The 26,177-nt window shown below is 35.5% G+C and overlaps 2 protein-coding genes and 1 long non-coding RNA gene across 3 annotated transcripts; 2 read left to right on the plus strand and 1 right to left on the minus strand.

Annotated features, from left to right (window-relative positions):
* The first annotated feature begins 13,187 nt into the window (after positions 1-13,187).
* Positions 13,188-16,149, plus strand: LOC147545072 (gamma-glutamyl peptidase 5-like). The gene is made up of 4 exons (XM_086634322.1): positions 13,188-13,749; positions 14,699-14,848; positions 15,074-15,241; positions 15,700-16,149. The coding sequence occupies exons 1-4, from the start codon at positions 13,441-13,443 to the stop codon at positions 15,832-15,834; spliced, it is 762 nt and encodes a 253-aa protein (XP_086490448.1). The 5' UTR covers positions 13,188-13,440; the 3' UTR covers positions 15,835-16,149.
* On the minus strand, positions 13,298-16,406 carry LOC147545073 (uncharacterized). The gene is made up of 2 exons (XR_015223353.1): positions 14,020-16,406; positions 13,298-13,977 (listed from the first exon to the last, which is right to left on the minus strand). It is a non-coding gene; the product is annotated as an uncharacterized LOC147545073 (long non-coding RNA).
* A 1,117-nt stretch (positions 16,407-17,523) lies between these two features.
* On the plus strand, positions 17,524-25,388 carry LOC147545074 (dynamin-related protein 3A-like). Its single transcript, XM_086637768.1, has 21 exons — positions 17,524-18,404; positions 19,029-19,311; positions 19,467-19,495; positions 19,574-19,675; positions 20,298-20,366; positions 20,458-20,517; positions 20,666-20,779; positions 21,282-21,330; positions 21,618-21,727; positions 21,862-21,954; positions 22,107-22,199; positions 22,307-22,444; positions 22,555-22,665; positions 22,784-22,882; positions 22,991-23,033; positions 23,401-23,549; positions 23,648-23,794; positions 23,869-23,921; positions 24,020-24,119; positions 24,468-25,047; positions 25,143-25,388. The coding sequence occupies exons 1-20, from the start codon at positions 18,027-18,029 to the stop codon at positions 24,729-24,731; spliced, it is 2,484 nt and encodes an 827-aa protein (XP_086493894.1). The 5' UTR covers positions 17,524-18,026; the 3' UTR covers positions 24,732-25,047; positions 25,143-25,388.
* Positions 25,389-26,177: the final 789 nt, after the last annotated feature.

The following is a 26,177-nucleotide window of genomic DNA, read 5'->3' on the forward strand; positions in this document are numbered from 1 at the left end:
AGCTCTCCTAGATCTATACCACAAAATATAACATCTAATTCCCTATATCCATCATCAATTATTCACGTGTAAAAAACGGAGTTAACGGAAAATGAGGTGGCGAGAAAATGAGGTGATGAGATGGAGTCAATGATGACTGGTTAACGGAAAGTTAATGGTAACTGAAAAAGGTAATCATATGAGAATTATTGATAAAATAGGGAGTTAGGCAGGAGGCTGGTCACAAAGTTGGAGGTCATTTGAGGAATAACTCAATTTATTTTATATTCTGGAGACATACGGTTGGGATAACATACCCTCAAAGAAATAATAATTTAATTTTTTAGACAAAAAAAAATGAATCGACTTTGAAGAAAAGAGTGTGCCTAGAAAAGTAAAACGTGGTACATGCACGTGCGCCCAAATCTACATAAGATTACAAAAGGTATGATCTCCAAGGTAATTGTGGATCTCTAGTACAGTTATATACTCACGTGGTGGAACGGTATGTACTCCGTGATAAAATAACACGTGACCAAACGCGTTCCAGATCTAATCCGTCTTTTTTTTTCCGAAAAATCGAACTACGATCGACGTTAGTCGTTACAAGATATTGATACATCATGAAGATGTGATGAGCACGATAACCACTCAATTTAAACTATAATGAAAAGGCCTAAAGTCCGAAAATATGAGAGAGACTTAAACCCTGAAAAATTTATTACAATATTTACTTTATATTTTGTTAAATTAAATAGGATAAATATTGATGGCAAACTGCTTCCACCTTCACCCACGACCTCATGGTCATTGACTTAAGAGGTGTCAAACCGTTACACTTTTGGGTCACATTCAGTTACATATATAACAGTTTCACGTAATCTTGCTTGGAGCAACTTTAATGCAAGACTTCCAAATTTTAATGGTGTGTTTGGATGACTGATTTTTCTTCATTCGAGAATCCTCCGTTTTCTTCATAATTTTTTTTTTCGAGAGCCGTTTTTTCGATGTTTGCGTAAACAAATTTTTTTTCCTCAAAATAGTTTTTTCCGAAATTATTTTTTCAGTAACCGGGATTTCATGAAACCTTGTTTTTCACGCTTTTTTTCCTGAAAAAAATCGATCGGGAAAAACGGTCTTCATTGAGAAATAAATTTTCAGGAAATTTCAGTTATCGAAAAACGGTTTTCGAGAAAGAAATTTTTTTTTCGAGAAGACAAAAACAATTTTTCGTTAAAAAAAGGGTTTGGAGGAAAAACAGTTTTCAAGGAAAATTTTGTTACCAAAAAAAATATATTATTTCGTGAAAAAAGATTTTTGGGGAAGAAACGATTTTCGGGCGAAAAACGGTTGTTGGGAAAAAAATGATTTTTGGAAAAAAAAAAATTATGTTTGGGAAAAAAATGATTTTTGGAAAAAAAATGATTTTTGGAAAAAAAAATTGATTTTCTAAAAAAATAGAAAGAAATATTTTGTTGTTGATGAATTTTAAAGAGAAACTCTAAGAAATCCCATGTGGCTCTCTAAACTTTAAAATTTGAGTGTTGCATTCGAGATGCTCTTATGATGACGTAGAAACATTTAATTTTAGGATTCTCAAACAGAAAATCTATTTTCGATATTTATTTTGATGGTCTTAACTCTTAAGTATCCTAGTCATAAGCAATTTAATTTTAGGATCTATAGAAAGTATTTCTCTCTCAAGTAATTTTATCCTAGTAAATGTATGTGTGACATGTGTAAGTAGTAGAGCTTTTTTGAGTAATATTTTGGAGGATGACTTGAATTAAAGCTACTCAATTTAGTCATACATGAAAGAGAGTCTCAATTAAAACTTAACATATAAGTCAATTAGAGTTTTATTGAGTTTTGCATTGGAGATGCTCTTATCGAATCAGGTCGGTACGACGTGAAAAAAATAGGGTCGTGTCAGGCATCGAGACGAGCCTACACTAGCCAGAACCCAAGTCTAACCCAGGGGCGGACCCACGTAGAGACCCGTGGGGGCACGTGCCCCCACAGCCCACAGGTCCTGGGGTTTCTTTACCTGTTCGCTTAACTAATAGGTAATAGTAAGTGCCATACTAAAACTAACATTAATTCTATGTAGCCGAGATGGTAAATAGGGGAGGCTACGACTAAGAGGTTTGAGGTTCAATTCTCACCCCCATTACATGATTTTTCTCTTTTTTAACTTTGCTGTTTTGCCCTTAATTTTTTTTTTTTGCCCCTGATTTCTGAGATCTTTCTCTTTAGCTCCTTCGCATTTTTGATACATTCAAATTCGGTTCCCTTTTTTGTTTGGGTTTCATCACACTCTATTCGAGCTGTTTTGTGGCCTCTATATAGTATCTTTATGCGATTTTTATCATTCTTTTTTACTTTATTTAATTCTTGAAAATATTTTTCATGTAGCTTTATATTCTCCTATCTTCTTACGATAACGTTTCTTACAAAGAAGCTACGTTGTGATTATAATTTTGAAGATTAAAGTACTGTAATATCTTCTACTTAAGGTTTTTCTTAATAATTCAAGTGTCCGTAAGGATACTAATATATGTTGAGACATAAGTCAAAACAACTCACGAATTAGTGACAACTAATTTGATTGAGGGTGTTAATAAATTTGTCGGGCTTTAGGCATCTTTTATATTGTTGGGCTTTAGGCCTCTTTCGTTCATAGTCTAAATTAGGTGGTTATCGTGTTTATCACATCTTCGTGATGTATCAATGCCTTGTAACAAATCGTAGTCGAATTCTCAAAGAAAAACAATACTTTGAGTATTGTTAGTAGAGACGACTAGTGTAGCTTTGTACTCGACGACTAATTGTGCTTTTCGTTTATTTTTCCTATCTATTATAATTAAAAAGTGCCCCCATAGTACAAATATCCTGGGTCCGCCACTGGTCTAACCCAGGACTAGGCCTGTTAAATCGAAACCGAGTTAAGTTGTCATGCGAGTCAATAAAAGAAAACAAATAAATTAGAAATTTATGGAAAAAAGTTAATATAATTATGAAGTTACCCAACAAATTTCATTCCTATAAGCAACACTGCTTTCACAACTATTATTTTCTTTTTCTTGTAAACAAGCAATTTTTTGTTGAATATACAATTTTTATTTTTTATATTTTGTTGTAACAGTTGACTGATTAAGGAAATCAACATTCCCATCATTCGTCTATAATTATTGTAAATGAAAAAACTGTAAATAAAATCAGTTTTTTCCTTTTTAGCCCCCACCTTTGTGACCAGCTTCTTTTTGACCTTTTATTTTTCATAAATTCAAATTTGACCCCTTTTTTTAATGTAAATGTCATAACTACCCCTTCTATCATTGATAATGTGTTGTGTTTCTACTCCGTCATACAGTGTGGTCGTGAATGGTAATCAATGCGGAAATTTGACATCTACCAGGGGATTACGACATGGATGCCCTTTATCGCCATATTTGTTTATTTTGGTCTCCCAATCGTTATCGCTCCTGATCGACAGTTATGAGAGAAAGGGCTTATTCTCTGGCTTTAAAGTAACTCGATTCGCCCCAAGAATCTCACATCTACTCTTTGCGGACGACCTCCTTATTTTCGGCGAGTCCACTACTCAGAATTTAGAAGCAGTGATCCAACTTATGGACTCATATTCGAAATTCTCAGGTCAGGCGGTTAATTATAATAAGTCCTCCCTATTTTTCAGTGCTAGTGTTCCTACAGAGGTGAAATCGGCTTTTCAAACTAAACTTAAATGCCCACTGATGAGTGACTCAGAAAAATACCTGGGCATTCTCATGTTAAAGCCGAGAAACAGAGTTCATGCGCATGAATTCCTTATTGAGAAATTCAAATCAAAATTGGCAGGTTGGAAGAAAAAGCTTATGTCCCAAGCATGTCGAACAACTCTCATTAAAGCGGTATTGAATCCCATCACAACTTACTTTCTGGGCCTCTCCATTATTCCTCAAGGGACCTTAAATCGTTTGGAGAGGATAGAACGTAACTTCTGGTGGGACCATAACGAGGAGGAGCGGAAAATGCATTTTTTGCCTTGGGAGTTGATTCAAAAACCCAAACAGATGGGTGGTCTAGGTGTGCGGTCGTTGGCTAAAATCAACGAATCTCTGGTGGCCAAGTTGGCCTGGAGATTCCTCAATCAACCCGAAGCAATATGGGTCAGAGTACTGAAAGCTAAATACACGGTTACAGGAGATTATTGAACAGAGACGAAAAAATATAATGCTTCGCCGATCTGGATGTCCTTGTTGCATGTCCGAGATACTCTCCGAGATAAGGTGTGCTTCCAGGTTGGAGATGGTTCAACAATCAACATTCACCGTGATCCATGGGTACCTACAGTGAAAGGTTTCAAACCAGAGGTTAAGCAAAGAAGACACACAGATTATTTAATGGTTTCAGACCTAATCATCAATCAAAAATGGAAGGAATCACTGATTTATGACCTATTTGACCCTAATGCAGCAAGGGAGATTCTCAAAATACCACTCTCTAATGCCTGGACAAGGGATCGACTGATATGGACTCCACATCAAAAAGGTGTTTTCTCAGTTAAATCTTACTACAAAGAAATAACTCCTCAAATACAAAATACCAGATCTATACCCAACTTTCCATGGATGAAACTCTGGAACACAAAGTGTATTGAACCAAAAATTGCTCTATTTTTATGGAAACTGGTGAATGATGGCTTACCGTTGCTTCACAACACAAGTAGAGGTCAACCAACAATGGATCCAACTTGCCTCCTATGCGGACAAGAGATAGAGACAGTGAAACACCTGTTTGGTACATGCTCAAGATTTGTAGAATTGATGGACTCGGCAAAAAATCATATGCAGATAACAGTGGAGTCAGATTCGACATTATTTATTAAGAAGATGATCGAGAATCAACATAATGAAAAGGATTTAGTATTTGGAGCTTACCTTCTGTGGGAGTTTTGGAAGGGAAGAAATAATCTCCTTTTTAACCATCATAATATTAACATCCCCTCCATTGTTGTTCAAGCTCTGAGTAGATCTAGAGGTTACCTAAACAGGTCATCAACATCGGCAGCCATGGATGTACAAATTAGTTGGATTCCACCACCGTTGAACAAGATTAAGCTAAATTTTGATGCTGGTTTTACTTTGAACGGAGCTGCTATAGCAGTAATTGTGAGGGATCATGAAGGAAGAAAGGTTGATCAGAGGTCAGAGAAAATTGAGGCACAATCGGCCATGGAGGCGGAGACTAAAGCTTGTCTTCTCACTCTTAGGTTTGGACAGGAATTAGGGCTCCATCAAGCTTTATATGAGAGAGACTGTAAAGTTATTATAGATGCAATCTCTAACGGATGGGATGATTACACGTGGCGTTTGGAACCCTACATCCAAGAGGCTAAGAGTTTGCTGTCTAGTGGAAACCTGGGGTCTCTTCTTTTCTGCCCTAGAGAAGCAAACGTGGAGGCCCATATGCTGGCCCAACAAACCCTTTTGAGTTAGATGGTTTTAGGCACTCCTTTCTGGCTAGGGAGCTGTTTTGTTTTTCTCTTTTAACTTCGTCTTGTAGTCCACTTTGGCTTTGCTGCCTTTTAATGAAGTTAACTGGTTCCAAAAAAAATAAAAATATTTTCAATATAAAATTAATTAGAAAACATCTCTCTTCACCTCACTTCCACCTCACCTTTCTCTTCTCCGACTAAGGTCGCTGACCGGAAATTTTTTCGCCCGGGGACCTTTAAACATAAAAAAAATAGAGAGTCGAAAGTAAAATATATGTGTTGTACAGGGACTTTATAGAAAATTTTGGTTCTTCTGTTTTCTTCTTCGTTTAAAGCTCTGAAACTTCAAATTTCGATCTTGAGATCAAAGAATTAAGGAACTGATTTTTGGAGAGGTTTCTCCGTCTTAGATTATTCAGATCAGTGATGGCGGAGATCTGTGTTGAAATTGTTAGAGAAAGTAAGTCGGAGATGAAGATTGAACCAGTTTCACAAGCAACAAGATGGAAAAGAACGGAGATCGGTTGTATCAACTAGTTAAAGAAGAGATTGAAAACTCAAAATCATCATCCGGCAAAGCTATCACCATTTTCGTCGATCATAAGGTCCAAGCTCTTACCTAGTCAATTTTTTAACAGAATTTACGTAACATTTCCATTAGAGATCTGTAATCTAGAGTATCTAGAATTCAATCGAATTGATTCGTTATACCTAGAAATTCAATTTTGATCCTGATATTGCAATTCTTCTCTTTGAACAGCCAGATCGACCAGACGAACTTCTTCGAATTCAAAACTCCAGTGGTCGTGTAATCTATTGGGATGGTGCTTCTGTTCTTGCAATGTCCAGAGCCATCGGCAAGTCGCCATGAACGTTCTCTATCTCTAACTCCGCTCATGCACATGTTAATTTTTATCGAGACCCGATCTGGTTTTGATTATAGCCAGTGATGGTTTGTGGGATGTGATATGGAACAACACACCTTGTAATATCGTAAGGACTAAGGATGTGTTTAAAGAGTCAAGATCCTGTGATAACGCTGTTGACTGTATCTGGAAACGGTGAGGAAGCACATATACTAAGCAAAAATGAGAACTCATGTTTACAGAGAAAGAGGAAAACTTTTTATTTTATTTTTTATGTTTGAAAGTCGTCGGCCGGAGTTTTTTTTTTATGTTTGAAGGTCGTCCGGCCGGAAAAATTTTTACCCGGCGTCCTTCGTCGAAGAAGAGAGAGGTGAGGTGGAGAGAGATATTTTCTAATTAATTTTATTTTGAAAATATATTTATAGGAAGGGTAGTTATGGCATTTACATTAGAAAATGAGATCCAATTTGAATTTATGAAAGATATGGGGGCCAAGAAGGAAGCTGGTCACAAAATAGGGGCAGAAAAGGAAATAACTCATAAAATTATTATTTTAATTTTGAACAACACTCCGTAAAAATGTAGTGGATCCACTTAACTTTTGTGTGATTTACAAGTATCCTATTGTTTTTCTCTTTTATTTTTGATAATATATTATATCACTCAATATTTTTTATGGTTTTTATTTTAGAGCAAATCTTCCCCTTACAAAAATTAAAGCAATTCTACTCTGTAATCTGGCACTGGATTCAAAATATTTTTCTTTTTGGAAATTTTGCAAAACCCCCAAAAACATTTGGATTTTGTTTAAAAAGGATCAGTCCATCTTTTAGTCTTCAGCTCCCTGAGTAGTTTTTTAATTTGCAACACTTTACCACAATTTTGCAGCGCCTTGTTGCTAGCTTTGCTGCTTTGCAATAATTTTGGAGCGCCTTGCAACAACTTTGCAATGATTTGCAACAACTTTGCAATGTCTTGCAACCCCTTTGTGAAATGTATTGGGTTTTTAACCACATAAAATACAAATATTTGAGTTTTTAACAAAAAAAAAATACAAATTTGGATTTTTAACAAAAGAAAATCTAACTTGTTTTTTAACTAAAAAAAATAAATTGGGCCTTCAACCAAATTTCCTGTTAAAAAATATCTTTCATAGTGGCGGGATTATAAACCAAAAAAATTAAAAGTTTTCCTACACGATAATACGTAAAATAATATATTCTTGCAAAAGCATCTATTCCAACGAAGGGTCAATTCAAAGCAAACAGGAATCGATTGAATGGTTGTTGGGTTATTGTTCCAACACCCTAATTCTCTTGTGAACACCTTCAGCCGGCGCATCGGGTATCGGTATCTGCACCTGGGTCGGTGTTGCAATAGAATCAGTCGCCAGAGCGGGCAGCGTCTGCCGTGCTCTGAATAAAAGGCACTAAGCACTCAAATTCGAATGGTATCATAATTGTCCGATTTATTCCTCGATCTTCAAAGAAGCCCTTTACTGTAGTGGGGCTCCTACCCCCCCTCCTCCTTTAGGATAGAATCGTCGTTGGTTCTAATCAAATATCTATTATATTAAAACAACTCAGTCAGTTATCCAGAGGATAAGTCTGACCGTCCCTTTTATTTTAGAGATTTGGCTGGGAACACATCCGACGGATGATATAAAAACTAAAACTGGTTAAAATATCCATACAATAACTACTACCCACTTATTTATCTTTACCCACGTATTTCTCTCCCTATTTATAAGTTGGTTGATATTTCTTCTTTGAGAAGATCGTGGGGTAGTCCTGGGATTAAGAGATTAGTGGGGAGAAAATCTTTTGTAACCACTCTGAAGAGATTAGTGGGATAAAATCTTTTGTAACCGCTTTGAACTGAATATCACTTACTGCTATATATATTTTTTTATCCTAACAAAGTTTTTGTATCTTTTTCAAAAAAATTCACCATTTTCGATTATATCTTTCATCTGCTCTATATCTCTCGGTCAATTTCAATTTAATGAACAAATGGTTACAAGAAACACAAAAGGATCAGTGAAGTAGAGAAAAAAAATGTAGAAATTTTTCTTCAATCTTCATTATTTGTATTTTTGTTTTCTTTGGTATTTATATTTTTTTGTTTTGGTTTACATCAGTTGTCATCTATGTCTTTAGAGAATTTTATTTTATGTTATTCCTCTCTTTTTATTTAGTTTATTTTCGTTGTAATCTACTTACCTGGAGAAGTGAATAGTGGTCTTCTGAGTTATTTATTTTGTAATCTATTTTTGTTGTGATTTACAACAACGGCGTTAGCCAAAAGGGATCTACCCCGCTCGTAAGGCGGGGTGGGAACCTAGTAACCTTAAATTTGAGATTGTTTGGTATGAAATACAAATTATATTTACAGAATCCACTTGTTAATTAGAGGAGTTAAAAGCCTAATCACCCACTAGAGAACAGTTAAAGAAGGATGTTCAATATAACAAATTCTGTTGGTTTGAGGTGATAAGTGCAACCAGAGAAGGGGACATCTTCAATCTACCATCCCTAGAGCTGGATTTGATCATGTGAAATTTGGTACACAAAATATCATATTACTATCTCAGCTAACTGTTATAAAATTTGTCTTCGAAAACAAAAATAAAGAAAGATGGAAATTAGAGGTTTGAAACATCTACAAGGTATACTGTCCTTATAACATATCTGTCCCCTCTCGATCGAGATTAATTGAAGGTTACTATGCAAATTGTTTCCCAAGATATGACAAGTCTTTGTGAAATGACACCAAGTAATTTGTAGAGATTTCACTTAAGAAGCACTAAAACACATTGAACCTGACAAAGGATTTCCCGACAGAATTTCTACATGGTTTTTCATTTACTTCAAAAGCTGTTTAGAAAAATGCATATTTATAAAACTTGAAAAGAAACATTTTTTGATAAATATCCTTTCACAAAAGATATGTCTCTCCATATATTTTCATCAAAAGATATAACCATCAGTAATCAAAATCAAATAATAGAAAATTAATTTTTAATTTTATAAACTATTTTAATTAATAACTTGTCGAAAAATTCCAACACTAACTAATTCTCATAACAAGGGCGGATATTTTTTATCAATTACATATGTATTTTTTTTTTCTTTCTCAAATACTACATAATTTTTTTTGGGACCGTCTCCCTTATGGAACCATCCATATTTGCGGCCAAACTTGGCTATGAAAGAAAAAGATTTTACCTTTGAAATTCTTTAGGCAAGAAAAAGCGAGATATAGCTTTGTAGAAGACATTGAAGGGAGTAAAGTGAAGTGTCTAAAACGTGGTTTCATAGTAAAACATCATTTTAGTCCTTTCAGTTAATCATCACCATCAAAATGCACTTTCAACAAAAAAAAAATCACCATAAAATGCCTTTTGAAATGTGGTCGGCCATATGAGCAAAGCCAAAACAGTTTCATTAGTACTTTTTTTATTTGTTGAAACATCACTTCTTAATATTGTATAAACAAATTCGACCTAGTTTTTAGGCCATCATTTTGGAAAATAAGAAAGAAAAATTAAGGGGCAAAATTTTAAGTGGAACTACTTTGGCCTTTTTTCTTTGGGTTTTTTGGCCTCCACCGGTATTCCTTCTCCTGTTCTCTGTGCCGGTAATGGTTGCGGCAAACTACTAATGCCTGCAACTTATAATTTTTTTCTTTTTCTACCCAAAATCCTTTATTCTAGAAAATATTTTTATTTTTCTAAATCCACCACATTTTTTCGTTTCGTTCGTACGAGGGAGAAGTGATTGTTTGTGCAAAAATTATACCATTAACTTTAGAATCGTGTTTAGAGCATGTTAACAAAGATATAGTTTTTATTTTATTTAAATTTTAATTTTTTTCACGACCTGTTATATATAATTAAGTTAAATAGATTCACGACCTTTAGGGTAATCTCATTTGTGATTTTTAGGATCCTTAATCTGTGATCCTTAGGGTCTTTTTATTTTATTTTAATTTTTTTCAATCTTGTACTCTTTTTCTTTCATGTTGTCTTTACTTCTATAAGATTCATGTTGTACTCAAAAGAGTAAAAAACATCAAAACCATGTAATTTGTTGGATCGTAATCCTTCTATAAATGAAATCTGGTTTATCTTAAAAAAAGTAAAAAAAATAGTTTTTGTGATGCAAGATCTCATATATACTAAATTTTGTTGATGCTCTACGTGTGGTCAGTTTGCTTCGAGGGTATTACTTCAACTCCGAAAGAAAAAATCGAGTCGGCAGAATTATTTTGTGAAGCCCACTTTGATTGGGGCGTATTCGTATACTAATATCACTTAACGTTCTTATTCGTTAGAAAGGCTACAGTATAAATTTCTCATAAAAAATTCGGCCAACGTTTACAACGAAGGATTATTTCATAGATATGTCCTGCTAGTTATACGCGAGATGCAAAAGTGAGATGCAACACATCAACATCTTTCCATTCGTGATCAAGATGGAATACTCATCTGTCGTAATGACATGAAGAAACACCACTTGATGACTAATAAATCTCTATTCCTTAGGTTGTAATTCTGATCTAAACGCTACGAAAAAATTTTAAAAAGTTAAACAAGTAAAAGTAATGAATTAGAATTATGAGAAACAATAAAAGCACAGAAGGTTCATCACCCTTTGGTGCAACGGTTGGACACCCCTCTCAAGCTCATGAGATCATGGGATCGAGTCTTGGTGGAAGCAGTTTGCCATCAAAATTTATCTCATGTAATTTAGGCAATATATATAATAAATAATGTAATAATTTGTCGGGTTTTAGACCTCTTTCATGTTGTCGGGCTTTAGGCCTCTTTCGTTATGGTTTAAATTAGGCCGTTATCGTGCTCATCACATCTTCATGATATATCAATGTCTTGTGACGACTAACGTAGATCGTAGTCGATATCTCAAAAAAAAAACACAGAAGATAAATTGACAATCAAGGAGTTTTTGTAATGATTAATAAATGAATAAACCCTAAGAAACAATGTGGTTATATAATCTATGGTTTTGACGAAGAATGCAACTGGAAATCTCTCCAACAATCTAACTCAAGTAACTAAATATAATCTGTTGAGTCAAATATTGGTCAACTTTAACCAGTTAATAAGTTAAATGATTGACTTAGTTAGCACGCATCAGAATCTTGGGCACGCATGAGCGTAGCATCAATACAACAAACAGAGTGATCGGCCCGAAAAAGTTTTACCACTTGAGTCCTGAAATGGGTGGTCGACACGAGTTTACGAGGCACTTTGATCTCTGCCACGACTTAAATGTAAGCATAAGGGTGGATCTAGCTATAAAATTTGAGTCTTAAGCCAGAATGTGTGCAGAAGTAAGCTCCACGCGCGAGATAGGTCGGTTACGCAGAAGGTCACATAACTTCGAATATGGTTTGATATATCGAGAAGATATGATCATACGACTATAATCAGAAATATTCCATTAATGATCCTGTCACGTAACCTTCATTAAGTCGGTGATTTACTACCAACATGCAAACCTATATAATTAACATAACTTCTGATCTTTAGTCGTTGGTTTCTCGATAGACTTTCAACCTTGGTTGGACCTTGGGGCATCAAAAATAGTTTTGCAGAGAAATGACTTAGTCAATCAAGATTGACTTAAGAGTCATCCTTACTGTTAATCCAAAATTAAACTTGATTGTATCTTTCTCTCTCTTACTTTAACAAAGTATACTACCTTGCGAAGGACGATATTTCTTTTCACATGGTGTAAGGCAGACACTCTATTTCTTCTCTCCTGGTGACCAAAGTGCATGTATTTTATCTTTCCTAACGATCAAAGAGTTAGGCAAACATACCCTCAATTGTATCCATTTCTTTCCCGACGGTTGTCTTACACATATAACATTCATAACTTCATATCTTCGTCTCTAGTTTACAATTGGTATTTGTCTTACAAGTTTACTTACTTGACCGTTGGAGCCGTTTTGGCTGACACCATCCCGATGTCTCAAAGAGTCACGCATATATTCTTTCGGTCACAGGTTAAGTCCAAGAATCTTGTTGGTACTCACTAAATAATCTCGAGTGACGATCTGACTTCCGGTCAATAGCCAGGTCCCATTGACTTCTTGACCCGTGATTTCAGCCCTCACACTAGCCTTTATTAAGCCGGTGATTTACCTTTGTCATAAAGACCTATATAATTAACAAACTTCCGAACCCTTAATTTCTCATTGACTTTCAATCTTGGTCGCGGCTTTGTGCCATTTAAAATAGTTTTTGGGGAGTAACAACTTGGTCAATCAAGATTAACTTAGGGGTCATCCTTATTTTTAGTCAAAATTAAACTTGATTGTATTTTTACCCACTAATTTTCATCTTTACCCCACCTCCACCACAACAACTTCCGATCATCTCTTTTCTTACTATCTCTCTCTTACTTCCGCTCTTCCTCTTCCCTTTTTCTCTTATCTCTTTTTATTCCTTTCCCTTTTTAGAAGACCCCACATATGTAGAGACGTAAAAAAAATAATAGTGGTGGTCGAAAGTAGCATTAAGGTATCATTTTGTATCTTAATGATGACGATTACGGTGTTAATTCAATTCAAGATGTTATTGAATACCGCATCTACGATATATCGATCTCTTGCAAATATAATGACTCTTGGCCTCTTACACGTCAACACTTGTTTGCCCAAGTAATTGATAGTGTTGACATTTACTCCAAAACTCTGGAGGCCACACAATGTATCAATGCCACGTAAATATGTAAATAACTAACATAAAATATTCAAAAAATATAGTGAGACATAGAATTGGCTTATATGATGCCAAGAGTACTAACTAACTGCACGAAGGGAAGTCCAACAAAGAGGAGGTTATATCTCGTAGTTTAGTAAGAAACCAAGGGTATTTCCAAAACTATATCCATTATATACTACCTAATTTTACTTGCATTCTTTTATGTATTAGAGAGAGAGAGAAAGGGAAAAGACGCGCTTGAGAAATCAAACACCACCCCGCGTCTCTCTCAATCTGGTCTCCATACATACATAGAGAGATCTCTATCTCTAGAGAGAGAACGTTGATAAGAGAGAGAGAGAGAGATGGGGGAGAAGAGATTTGCAATCTTACACTGTGCAGAAGATTCAGAATATGTAAAGAAGAAATATGGAGGATATTTTGGGGTATTTGAAGAAATGTTAAGAGAAGAAGGAGAGATTTGGGATGTTTATAAAGTATCAAGTGGTGAGTTTCCAGAAGAAAAAGAACTTGATTTCATTGATGGATTTGTAATCACTGGTAGTTGTAGTGATGCTCATGGTAATGATATCTGGATCTGTAAACTTTTGAATCTTTTGAAGAAACTTCATTCTATGAACAAACGTATCCTTGGCATTTGTTTTGGTCATCAGGTATCCACATCTATATCTATCTCTCTTCATTATTATTATTACTACTTTCTCTCTCTCTCTCTCTCTAAAAACCTCTCTCTCTCTCTCTCTCTCTCTCTAAAAATCATTCTGTTTCTTTTCCCCCTTTCTGTTTTCATGATCTGGATTTTGTGGAAGTTGCTGATTTGTTAGAAACTCTGTTTTCTTCTTCTTTTTTGCTGTTTAACGTTATCTATTCTACCAGACAGACTAATAAATTACAGTCCTCAACAAAAAAAAAAAAAAAAAGACTAATAAATTACAGACTTTCTTTACTGGATAACGGACGTTATTTGTTGACTAAGCTATATGACGTGGTGCTTACTTGGCAGAAAACGATTGGTTAAAATACGTGTATTTGGTCCTTCAAATTAGGTCCCCTACTAATTATTACTACTCTCCAACAGTCCTTTCTCCTTTTGACCCTCCCACATTTGGCTTGACTCTTTTGTCCTTAGATCCAACAGGTGTATATAACTCCACATTTTGACTCTCCACTCAGTACTAGTAGCTTTAAATACACAAATCAAATCCAACCCCATAACCTCAAGATTGTTGGATTATAAACAATTTAACATTTAGCCCTATTATTTAGGTATGTCAACATGTACTCCCTTTTAAGATTGATTTGATATTTTAAATCGATTACATGTACATCACCTAGAAATTTTCAAGTTTCCATGTGATGCATTTATCTTTATTTTTTTTTAAAGATAGTAGTTACTTACTTCTGCTCCAACCATGGAAAACGACACAACTGTTTGTTGCTTTTTGTCCGGAATTTCTTGTTTTCTAGCATTTTTTCATGTTACTAATATCAATGTTAATATATGTTAGATTGTACTAGCAAATAGCGTGTTATCAAATTGTTATGTATACTTTGAATCTAATGCTATTGTAATTAAGAATGTAAGTTAATTATTGACAACAGATACTGGGTCGTGCACTGGGAGGAAAGACAGGAAGATCAGTATCAGGATGGGACATTGGCATAACTACTGTCAATCTTTCTTCTAATAATGCCTTAATTTCTCTTCAAATGCCTTCCAAGCTTTCTGTTATTGAATTCCATCGTGATGAGGTATATATTTTTCTTCGTAATCATCGCTTCACATTTAGTTCTACCAACTTCGAATTATTAAATGAAAATTGAACTAATCAGATGAAATCCCGATTGTCTTCAATTGGTATAAAGACCCAATATTATGCCTACAATATCAAAGCGAATGATATTGTGGATTTTGAAATGACATTACCCTAAAGAGATGAACTATATTTCACATTTGGGTTGTTGGTTGTGATTCAGGTGAGAGAGTTGCCTCCATCAGCTGAAGTTATGGCATGGTCCAACAAGACTGGTATTGAAATGTTTAGATGTGGGGACAATATTTTGGGTATCCAAGGTCATCCGGAGTACACTAAAGACATACTCCTTCACCTAGTGGATCGTGTCCTCCAACGCAATCTCATCCAGGTAAATATAGACAGTTGTCTCACTACTATTTGTGTACTCATTTAGTGGTGTCAAGTGGGTCCCGAGTCGTGCTAGAGGCCAATTTGGGCCAGCCCGTCCTGGCCTCCCGGGGCTTCACTTAACCCAGTGGAACTTCATTAACACTACTACACTCAAATGATATTCGAATAAGAACAATGACACATTTTTAGAATTAGGTCACTTTTACGTCTTCCCAGAATTGTGAGCAAAGATGTATTTGTAGAGGTGCGAGCGAAGATTAGTGACATTTCGCGTAAAATAGGCCACTATGCGATTATTAAATTTATAGATGGGATTGTCTTCTTTGAATGTTCTCTGTAAATTACTATAACTTCTCTTGATTTCCATTTAGACATAATATTTTATCATCATAGATGATTTTATTGAACATTGATATGAATATATACATAATATATTGACCAAGTCTTGCAAAACAGGATTGTCATGCTGAAATGGCGAAGGAAAGTATAGAGGCAAGTGAGCCAGACAGGGAGGCATGGAGGAAATTGTGTAGGAGCTTTCTCAAGGGTCGTTTGATGTTGCAAACTTATAATAATAGAAGTAGTATTTAAAAAAATATATATTTTATGTATTGGAAATCAATATTTAAAAGTTGACTTTCAGATAAGATATAAGTAAATATAAACTATTGGGGAGGAGAATTCAAGTGGTCGAAACAGGAAAGATCGCGGAAAGATCATGATTGTAAACGTCTCATCTCTTTCGGCTACACTGAGAGAAAGATGAATGATGATGATGATGATATCAGTAATGTTTATTGATAAATTGATCGTAAAAAAAGGCTTATTTTGACTTTATATTAGTTGAAAACAATTCTTATGTTGAAGACTTTGAGGTATTAATCAATTTAGTTCTTATTTCCTTTAGTTGTGATGTTAATGCCATATACTCATTTGTCTTTTCATTTGTAGAAGAGGGATTTTTGTGGTTGAAATGCTGGTAAGGTGGATGATTTTAGGTTTAATAATTAAAAATGGTATACTAGTTGGTAATTTTTTATAGACAACGTGAAAATGTCGGTTAAATAAATTTTTTAATCAAGTTTTACATATAATAGTTAGAGAATTCTTCGAAAAGAAAATGTCAATGGTATTTTGATTATTGATTCAATTTGTAACTCAAAGATGATGTGGTATTGTCCTGACAACATATTTCCATCAATAGTTTTTTGTAAATTTCATTAATTTACAACTAAAGATATACTTTGAATCAGAAATTGAATCAGAGAAGATTGAATCATAAATCAAATATGTTTAGCATCTTCTTTTTTTTTTTTTTTTTTTTTTTTTTGAACAATGTTTAGCATCTTCTTACTCAAGAAAAGTGTAAAAATTATAAAAAGTAAAAAAACGATTGTCAATACGGACGGTTTTTCATTAGAACAATAGTATTCTATTAAAACCAATATCGACTTGGGTTGAAACACCGCTTGTGGGTAAGCCACATTGCTAGAAAACATCCAAGTATATTTGTCCATGAATTGCCACAAATATCTAAACAGAGTTTCAGCCCTTGGTCATGTCTTCAATTTGCAAACCACTTAACCCAAAAATATCATTTTCTTACAACTTAATTTCTTGAGGAAAGTTAGAAAAGAAAATGAGTAGAATGATTCTAGCATCCATGTGTATGATTTTCATTTTTTTTTTTTTTTGCATTGATGATTTTCATCTTCTTGACCACAATATCCATTCCTTAATTTAAAAATCTACAAGTCCGGACGAGATTTTGTTGGTTTTAGATGACATTAGTTTGGTATTGTTCTTGACAGACTATTTGAATTTGATTACTCGTAGTAGAAGCAGAGACATGAGTGTAATTTTAACAAGTGGTTTTTACAGGGGACTTCACATCAACTCATCAAGTGATGCAAAATTTCTACCAAGTCATGTTATGGTATTTGAGTCATAGTGATAGTACTTGGTGCAAAATTTGGGCAAAGATATGTTGTTCGCCATATTGATGTTCTATCATGGTTTAGTAATTTAACAATATTAAAAAAGGTACAAAGGCCCTTAATGTCATGACCTAGAGGCAAAATGAGTCAACCGCATATTTGGATCGGAACTACAAATTGGACAAATTTAGACCATATGGGTAGTTGCAGGGAGTGAACTCATCTTAGGATCTGCGGAGGGCACAAAAGCAATACACTCCGCACACCTAGCTGAATATGAGCTTTAAAGCCGCACACAAACACTAAAGCATTCTTTGAGTCTAGTCGAATACCAAACTGTGTTTAAATTTGGCCGAATGTCTATTTTACACACATGAACCTTTGTTGTCTAACTTGTCCTCAATGATATAACACATTTGTGCTATACTACATAATTTCGTTGTATAAGCGCCCAACTACACAGTTTCCGTCGTGCAGACGTCCCACAAGACTTCTTTAATCTTCTACCATTCAACCATACCAAATAGGCCGTTATTTTCATTAGGTACCTTTGGCAACACTCCCGGCTCAAATCTCAATCAAGGGTAGGACCGAAATGAAATTGATGCTGCCCACATCAATTAAACGTGCCCCAAGTTATTATCATTATCACCAGATTCCTCCACCGGCATTCAACTTTTCCCATTTCTTCGAGACGGCGGTGAAACAAACTAAGATTTTCGTTTCCCTTTCAAATTCTCAAGATTCATAAAAACCACTCTTTCTCTCTCTAGAATTTTCTGTATCTTCATCGCTTGAAACATATTAGGGTTTCATTCGATCTTTGAACAATAATAATAATCAGTCATGGCGGAAGAACCAACATCAACTTCTCAATCACCATCATCATCTACAATTAGTCCGTCTCATTTAGGTCATTCTGTGATTCCGATCGTTAACAAACTTCAAGATATATTTGCTCAGTTAGGAAGCTCTTCTACAATCGAATTGCCACAAGTTGCTGTTGTTGGAAGCCAAAGTAGTGGCAAATCTAGCGTTCTTGAAGCTTTAGTTGGTAGAGATTTTTTACCTAGAGGTTCAGATATTTGTACTCGAAGACCTTTGGTTTTGCAACTATTACAGACGAAGAGAAAACCTGATGGAGCTGAAGAGGAATATGGAGAGTTCTTACACTTGCCTAAGAAGAAATTTTATGATTTCTCTGATATACGTAGGGAGATTCAGGTGATTTCTTTGGTTTGAACACAATGTTATAGACTGTTTAAGTAGGGAGATAAAGAAAATTTTCTGAATTAGATCAATTATGACCAAAAAAAATCCTGTATAATTAGTTCTTGTTCAAAAATATAAAGTAAGCTAGGTTGTTAATTTCGTTAATGGGCATTTGGATGACATGCTATTATGTGTATACTTCAAAACCTAGATATCTTTCACTTCGCTGACTTAGTTTTCATAAATGATAATTGATAATCATTTCATGAGTCATGGAAGTATGTTCAATCAACACATTGTGTTCTAAATTTCTCCTTCGGATAATAGACACAGATAATGTAAGTCCTGGTACAATGGGAATTATTTATGTTTGCTTATTGGAAAACCGTTTTTCTATCAATCTTGGGCAAATAGTGGTTAAAAAAAAAGCATCTCGGCAACTAATTAGTCGGGTATCATAGAAGGTAAGAGTAAGAAGGTATTGTTGGTTGTAGGGGTTAAAGGCGTAGATGTTTACTGGGGGAGTTAAAATTAGGTTGTATCTAGTTAGAGTCGTTAAATAATTTGCAAACTATGCCCATTTTATCTACCGACCCAGTAGGGGACATCGTTTATATGTCGTAATACTAATTGCAGGCTGAAACTGAGAGAGAAGCAGGAGGTAACAAGGGTGTTTCAGACAAGCAGATCCGGCTGAAGATATACTCGCCAAATGTTCTAGATATTACATTGGTTGACTTACCTGGGATAACAAAGGTTCCAGTAGGTGACCAGCCATCTGATATCGAGGCCCGAATTAGGACTATGATATTATCGTATATCAAACATCCAAGTTGTTTAATACTGGCAGTTACACCTGCAAATGCTGATTTAGCAAATTCCGATGCGCTTCAGATAGCAGCAACTGCCGATCCTGATGGTAAATTCTAAGGGTTCCTCTCAGTTGTTTTTTCATGCAAAGTGCAGTTGCATATATGTAGTAGCTGTAGTTTCAAAAAAATATAACTAGTAGCTGCTGCGTTAGTCTGCTAGAAATTTGATTCTAATGCTAATTTGCGCTGATTCGACTGGCAGGTCATCGAACAATTGGTGTAATTACAAAGGTAAAAGATATACATTTTCCTGCATTTATTCAATTCCTTGTACCAGCTTGACATAATAATTCTTGCATGTGGCTTCAGCTGGATATCATGGACAGGGGTACAGATGCTCGTAACTTTTTGCTTGGGAAAGTTGTCCCTCTTCGACTTGGTTATATCGGTGTTGTGAATCGTAGTCAAGAGGTAGTTCCATTTCTTTCCAGAAGCTTTCTACATCCATATCTTTACTTAACTTGGCCAACGCTAGTGGACTAAGTCACTGAGATTTGATGTTCTGCTTAGCTTTGGAAATGGTTTTTTCCAGTACATCAAAACAATTTGCTTGTCATGCTTCTAAGATTTGACTTTAGCTCATTGGATATATGTTCTTTCTGTCATCTCCCACTCGTAGAAAGAAGAAATGCACAATTTTGGATGAGAATGTGTTGCTTCATTTTCTGACATCAAATATTACTTGCGTGTTCAGTCGTGTTTATATGTCTAATAAACATATGTATTTAAGTTATGCTTTTGCGTAGCTTAAGATAGTTTATCATGTTGACCTATCCGAAATTTTGAAATTGACCATTTTTTACCCTGAGGATGAAGTACATGATTGCCGTCTGGTGGAAACGGTATTCCTTCAGTGACACATTGTTTGATATGGAGGAATAACTTGCAGCAGTTTTTGTTTTGAATGAACATCAGGGTTCTTAGCCTTATTGAATGGTCACTTGTGAACAGGCTTCAGAATTCAGAAGCATGTAAGCGGGCACATCAATTCTGAGACTGAGTTTTTGTTTAATATTCTTCTTTCCTGGAACAGGATATCATTCAGAACCGGAGTATTAAAGATGCACTTGCCCATGAGGAGAACTTTTTCCGCAATCGACCTGTATAATCATACTCTTCAACTGTTTACTAGTTATCTACTTTAGAGTTATTTAGTAATTTGTTCAAATTGGGTATTTGAAATACCGTTACAGGTGTACAATGGTCTTGCAGATCGTTGCGGTGTTCCTCAGTTAGCGAAGAAGTTAAACCAGGTAAACATTAAGTGGTAATGTTATGAGTTATCATGGTTCAGTACACTATTTTACAGAATCTTATTCTAAGATATACTTTTCTCTCCGAGATCTTTGTGCAGCTGCCCCTTTTTTACTACTGTTATATTCTTGCTTTGTTTACTTGTAGATACTAGTGCAGCATATCAAAACAGTTCTTCCAGAGCTGAAGTCCCGTATAAGTTCCTCGCTAGTGTCTGTTGCGAAGGAACATGCTAGCTATGGAGAAATCACAGAATCAAAGGTACATATGGTTTCTGTCACATGGTGTTAGCGCTTTGTTGCATTTTAAAGTTTGTTTCAGTTTCTCATGAACTGGTTCCCATAGACACAATTCCTCAACTTGCTCATCTTGATGTGAACTCTTTTAGTTGACACTCGTTCATGTGTACCAAAGCGACTATGTCGTCATTCTCTAACCACACTCGGTTCAAGTCGCCATGATGATCATAAGTCATAACCAATAGTCTCTTTTCAACGTGTAAAAATTCTCTCTTCAGTAAGCTTGTGAAAATTTGTTTTACATTTATTGTGATGGTCTACTAATTTTATCACGGTGTAAAATAGTTCTCTTGTTGTAAGATCTCAAAAGTTCAATGTAATAGAAAATTAATGACAGGAAGATAAATAAAAGAGAAAGTGATGATTGTTTGATTTTCTTCTTAATATCTGCATTATACTTCCCTTGTAACCATTTCTATACTCCAAGCAGTTTCACTTGACATTGTTCTGTTAATAATCCGCAGGCTGGTCAAGGAGCGCTTCTCTTGAACATTCTTTCAAAATTTTCTGAGGGTAAATTAAGTTCCTTGTTTTCCATTATAAGTTTCAACTGTGTAATGACTATCTAATTTTTTTCGAATGAATATTCGGATGTCTGATACTTCATGGTCACATGACTCACATTGTTAGACTTGAGAAGTAGAAGTGTTCTTATAAAACCGATGATGCATGACAGTTGTCAACTTGGAACTTTATGAAGTGTTTATATAATGCCTAGCTTACGACATCTGTTTCATCAGTTTTTTCTTTTGCAATATTATGTTTCTTCTCGTTACTAAGAGATGGCTAGTTGTGCACAGCTTTTTCATCAATGGTGGAAGGGAAAAACGAAGAAATGTCGACATCTGAACTTTCTGGAGGAGCACGAATTCACTATATCTTCCAATCTATTTTTGTGAAAAGTCTGGAGGTACTATGTTACCTTCTAATTGCAATTATTTATTCCCCGAAATCTCTGGGTATATGTTAGTACTTGCATGTATTCAAGTTCCTGGCTTTTGTTTCTGCATAAACATGCCTGATTCTAGGCATGATCTGTTACAGGAAGTTGATCCTTGTGATGACTTAACCGATGATGATATCCGCACAGCTATTCAAAATGCAACTGGTCCTAAATCTGCTCTATTTGTTCCTGATGTGAGTATTTCAGAGAGACTTTCTTCTTTCTCCTAGGTCTAATGTCCAGTAATCTTTAACTGTTGGATCTTAAGAAGTTACAAATTCTTATTTCATCGACTCTAGTCGACTTATACTAACGCATAGTAATCATTTTACCTCCTATTGTGAAGGTGCCATTTGAAGTTCTGATACGAAGGCAGATTGGTTGTTTGTTAGATCCAAGCCTTCAGTGTGCAAGATTTATCTACGATGAACTAGTAAAGGTAAGATTAGAAGTGCCCTTTTTCTGGGTATCTTGTTGCACTGCTCCTATCCCTACGTTAGACTACCTTCTGTTTGTGTTGGAACCCTAAATTATAATTTATTTCAGATGAGCCATCGTTGCATGGCGAACGAGCTGCAACGATTTCCTGTTCTCAGAAAGCGCATGGATGAAGTGATAGGAAATTTTTTACGAGCAGGCCTTGAGCCTTCAGAGACCATGATTGGACACATCATCGAAATGGAGGTATGCTTGATATGATATATTTTCTTTATCATTTATGATAGCAAAATTACAATTTCTATAATAATATATAGAGCTCCTCTCTTTTGCTCGTTCTCATTATGATGTTGTAGATGGACTATATAAATACTTCACACCCCAATTTCATCGGAGGGAGTAAAGCTGTGGAAGTTGCACTGCAGCAGGTTAAATCGAGGATATCTGCATCTATGCCCAGGCCAAAGGTATTTTTTTATGTGTTCTCGGCCATGCAAATGTCATTCATAGGTTTTGAGGCTTTGAGCTGGCATCAAAGAGAGTGAATATCCTTAAAGTGAATTGGTTTTCTCATGGTGGTTCTAGGACGGGGTAGATTCTGATAGAGTACCAGGATCTGAGAAAACTGTGAAATCTCGAGCAGTTCTTGCTAGATCTTCTGTAAATGGAATTGTTGCTGATCAGGTATATAAACTCTTTATCCTTCTGTATTGTTTTGTTTACAGAGGCTTTTTTTAACTTTCAATTTGGGTCTAACTACGTATTTTTTGTTCTTCATCTGTGGCCCGCCAGGTAACTCGACCTCTCATGGACACAGAGAAAGCTCGATTATCTGGTAAATATTACTAAAATGAAGGTGATTTTGTAGGTTGTGTATCCTGTTCCTGTTATGATTATCATTTTTGCATATGTCAATCATCAAGATACTGTATTCGAGTGTATCTTTGCGTTCCACTGTTCTACCTTCTAGAAAAACAAAAGAAAAAGTGAAGACATTTTTTAATAGAAATTAGCTAAAGCGGATTTGTTGCTCTAGCTCCTTGATATATCTCGATGGTTTTTGTTGCAAAAAAGCTCGTTTTCCATTTGAAATGTAGCGACCAAGCGGCAGAATATTTAGAGACTATTCTTGTTAGATAAGTTTCTCTTCGATCGATTGTTCTAGTTTCCTAATGCTTATACAACTTAAACCAATTAAACAGGAAGCAACTCTGGCTCAAGTTGGGGGATTTCTTCTATTTTTGGTACAAATGAGAATCGTATGGCTGCAAAAGATACATCAATGAGCAGGTCGTTTGGTGAACCTGCTCACAGCATGGAGCACACATTATCTATGATCCATTTGAAAGAGGTCAGCGTCAAAAGTAGTCATTTTCGAAAATTAATTTGAACTGAAAAGTTGTAATGTTCTCCATTGAAGTGATTAACATGTCTAATATTTCATGCCAGCCTCCAACTGTCCTCAGGCCCTCGGAGACCTGTTCAGAGCAGGAGGCAATTGAAATAGCAGTCACAAAATTGCTGCTGAGATCGTATTATGACATTGTCAGGAAGAATATTGAGGACTCTGTGCCTAAGGCAATTATGCATTTTCTGGTAGCTTTTTAGTCTTTAAGATTCTCGTTTCTCGTGTTATTTTTTTGGTTGGGATGTTCATTAGCATTATTCAGGTCAATCATACCAAGCGGGATCTGCACAATGTCTTCATCAAAAAGCTTTACAGGTTACATGGAACAGTTTCACTATTGATTACCCTGTTCAAAATGTGGCTTCTAGGTGTAGTATGTCGTGTTAATACCTTTTTGTTTTGTTTCCATCCAGAGATAACCTTTTCGAAGAAATGCTTCAAGAACCTGACGAGGTGGCTATGAAAAGAAAGCGCACTCGAGATATGCTCCGAGTTCTGCAACAGGCTTTCCGGGTAAGTGATTCATGCTTCCTGGAAGTTCCATTGAAGATAACTTCAGAATCTTAGTTGCGTAAATCCGGAGATCTGGGTGGTATTCAAAATATCTGTTTCTGAGATCTACTCATGAAACTGGTTATAAATCTATGCAACTCTGAGAGTGGGTATATGACATGGTTTCATTTCCTGAAATTGGCAATTATATGGAAAGGTCATTAGAAACCCCATGTTGAAGTTTGTACCTTGTTTTAAGCAACGAATCTTTATGAATAATGAACAACAAACCCAGTTTTCAAAAAAAAAAATGAACAACAAACCCCATCTTATATTCTCGTACTGTAATTGGTGCTGCTTTTGATGCAGACTTTGGATGAATTACCACTGGAAGCTGATTCAGTTGAAAAGGGTTATAGTTCGGGTACAGATCCTACAGGGCTACCGAAGATGCATGGACTTCCATCATCATCTTTTTATTCAACGAGCAGGGATTACTCAGCTTCTCCCAAGAACGTCAAGTCCAGGAAATCCTCTCATTCAGGGGAGCTGAACTCACCCTTACATGCGAATTCCGATAATGGAAATTCACTCTATAGTGGAATGGGATCTTATCCATCTCTTGATATTTAAGCGTTTGAAACAGCATTGAAACCAATCTGCTGGCATTAAACTTGCTATAATTTGTTCGGTTTCTTCCACCATGAGTTAAGATGTTTTGGAACTTTCACCTGCTAGATCTTAGCAAAATGTCGATAATCTGTCTTTTTCTATAGAATTAGGTAGGTTTCTTATAAATCTTCTTTGAATAATGATACTGAGAAAAGAATAATATGATCTATCAGCTTGTCTGTTTCGTGAGAACATTTATAACATTGTTTGGTTATTTGTCAAAGAATCCTTGCTGTAGTGGATTTAGATTTTGAGCTATCATCTTCATTTCTCAAGGGTAAGAGAATTTTATATCCTCTGCTTTCTGATGAATTCCATTTCTGTTAACCTGAGAGGCTGAGACTGAGTGAAATCTTTTTGATGAACTTGCAGCGACAAAAAACAAAGATGATCCAAATCCATCACATACTCACTGCCCGAAAGTCGGATGTATCGTTCAATTTCATTACAAGTTTGTGTGCTCATGAGAACAACTGTAGAGTACTTCTCTGATACCAATTCTAGTATATGATTTTGCCCTACTTATATTTGGTAATTTTTGCCATGCAGTCTTGAGATACTAGTTTTGTTCTAGAGAATCTTATCAACGTAGATAATAATAATTAGCAAGTTCGGGAACTATTTGTTAAGTATCTTTCCAGGTTCTAGCAGAAGTATGAACTTGGGTTTTTCTAGCAGCTTACAAATTTTACTTTTCAGTGATGGTAACTTCGGCTGTTTGGTTTCTCAGGTGTATTGAATGTCATCTTAACAAGTCGCCTAACGTGTCACTGTCACCTATTTTCCTTTGTTTTTCTTTTCGAGTTAGGGGTCCAAAGAATGGTGTTATCTTTTTCTTTCCTATTAAGGGACGGCGGTGTAGGGTGCACATTTTCACCCATTTTGTCGAGCGCTCTTTGACTTGTTTCTTCGGTTTCATTTTCACCCATTTTGTCGAGCGCTCCCTGATTTGTTTCTTCGGTTTCATTTTCTTTCAGAATTTTCATCAAATCTTAGATTTCCTTCGTATTCTTTGAGTATCATTTTTGAAAAATGTTAACTACGTTAGGTTCGAACAACCCGCTTGACTAATAGCCTCTGGCTATTGTAATATTTTAGACTGATTGCTTCTATCAAGCAGTAAATCCACATGACAGTTGTACCAAAAAGGTGTTATCCCTACGCTACCGGATCTGCTTCTTAGAGGTTGATGTAGTCGGGATCAGATAGCAGGTGATCTCCCCACGTTCTCCATACGTAGAGTACATTAGGGACAGAATTGCTCAAGACTAATAAGCGGGCTGACGCTGGTGTTAGACGTAGCATAGTTCGTAGCATCTCAGGGCAGAATAAAAGAATACATTTTGCTTTTGCCACCCGAAAAAGCAATTTGTAATAGCAACGTCGTTTTTCAGATATAAAAAATTT

Source organism: Eschscholzia californica, unplaced genomic scaffold, assembly GCF_041429995.1.
Source record: "Eschscholzia californica isolate CP2 unplaced genomic scaffold, dmEscCali1.0.p SCAF_4, whole genome shotgun sequence".
Lineage (NCBI taxonomy): Eukaryota > Viridiplantae > Streptophyta > Magnoliopsida > Ranunculales > Papaveraceae > Eschscholzia > Eschscholzia californica.

Excerpts from the sequence above, each read along its gene's own strand:
- LOC147545072 (XM_086634322.1), top strand. The coding sequence starts at position 13,441 with ATGGGGGAGAAGAGATTTGCAATCTTACACTGTGCAGAAGATTCAGAA. Across the intron at positions 13,750-14,698 it reads GCATTTGTTTTGGTCATCAG|ATACTGGGTCGTGCACTGGG; the intron begins GTATCCACATCT and ends TATTGACAACAG. Across the intron at positions 15,242-15,699 it reads TCCAACGCAATCTCATCCAG|GATTGTCATGCTGAAATGGC; the intron begins GTAAATATAGAC and ends CTTGCAAAACAG.
- LOC147545074 (XM_086637768.1), top strand. The coding sequence starts at position 18,027 with ATGGCGGAAGAACCAACATCAACTTCTCAATCACCATCATCATCTACA. Across the intron at positions 19,676-20,297 it reads TTGTGAATCGTAGTCAAGAG|GATATCATTCAGAACCGGAG; the intron begins GTAGTTCCATTT and ends TTCCTGGAACAG. Across the intron at positions 23,550-23,647 it reads CTATGATCCATTTGAAAGAG|CCTCCAACTGTCCTCAGGCC; the intron begins GTCAGCGTCAAA and ends ATTTCATGCCAG.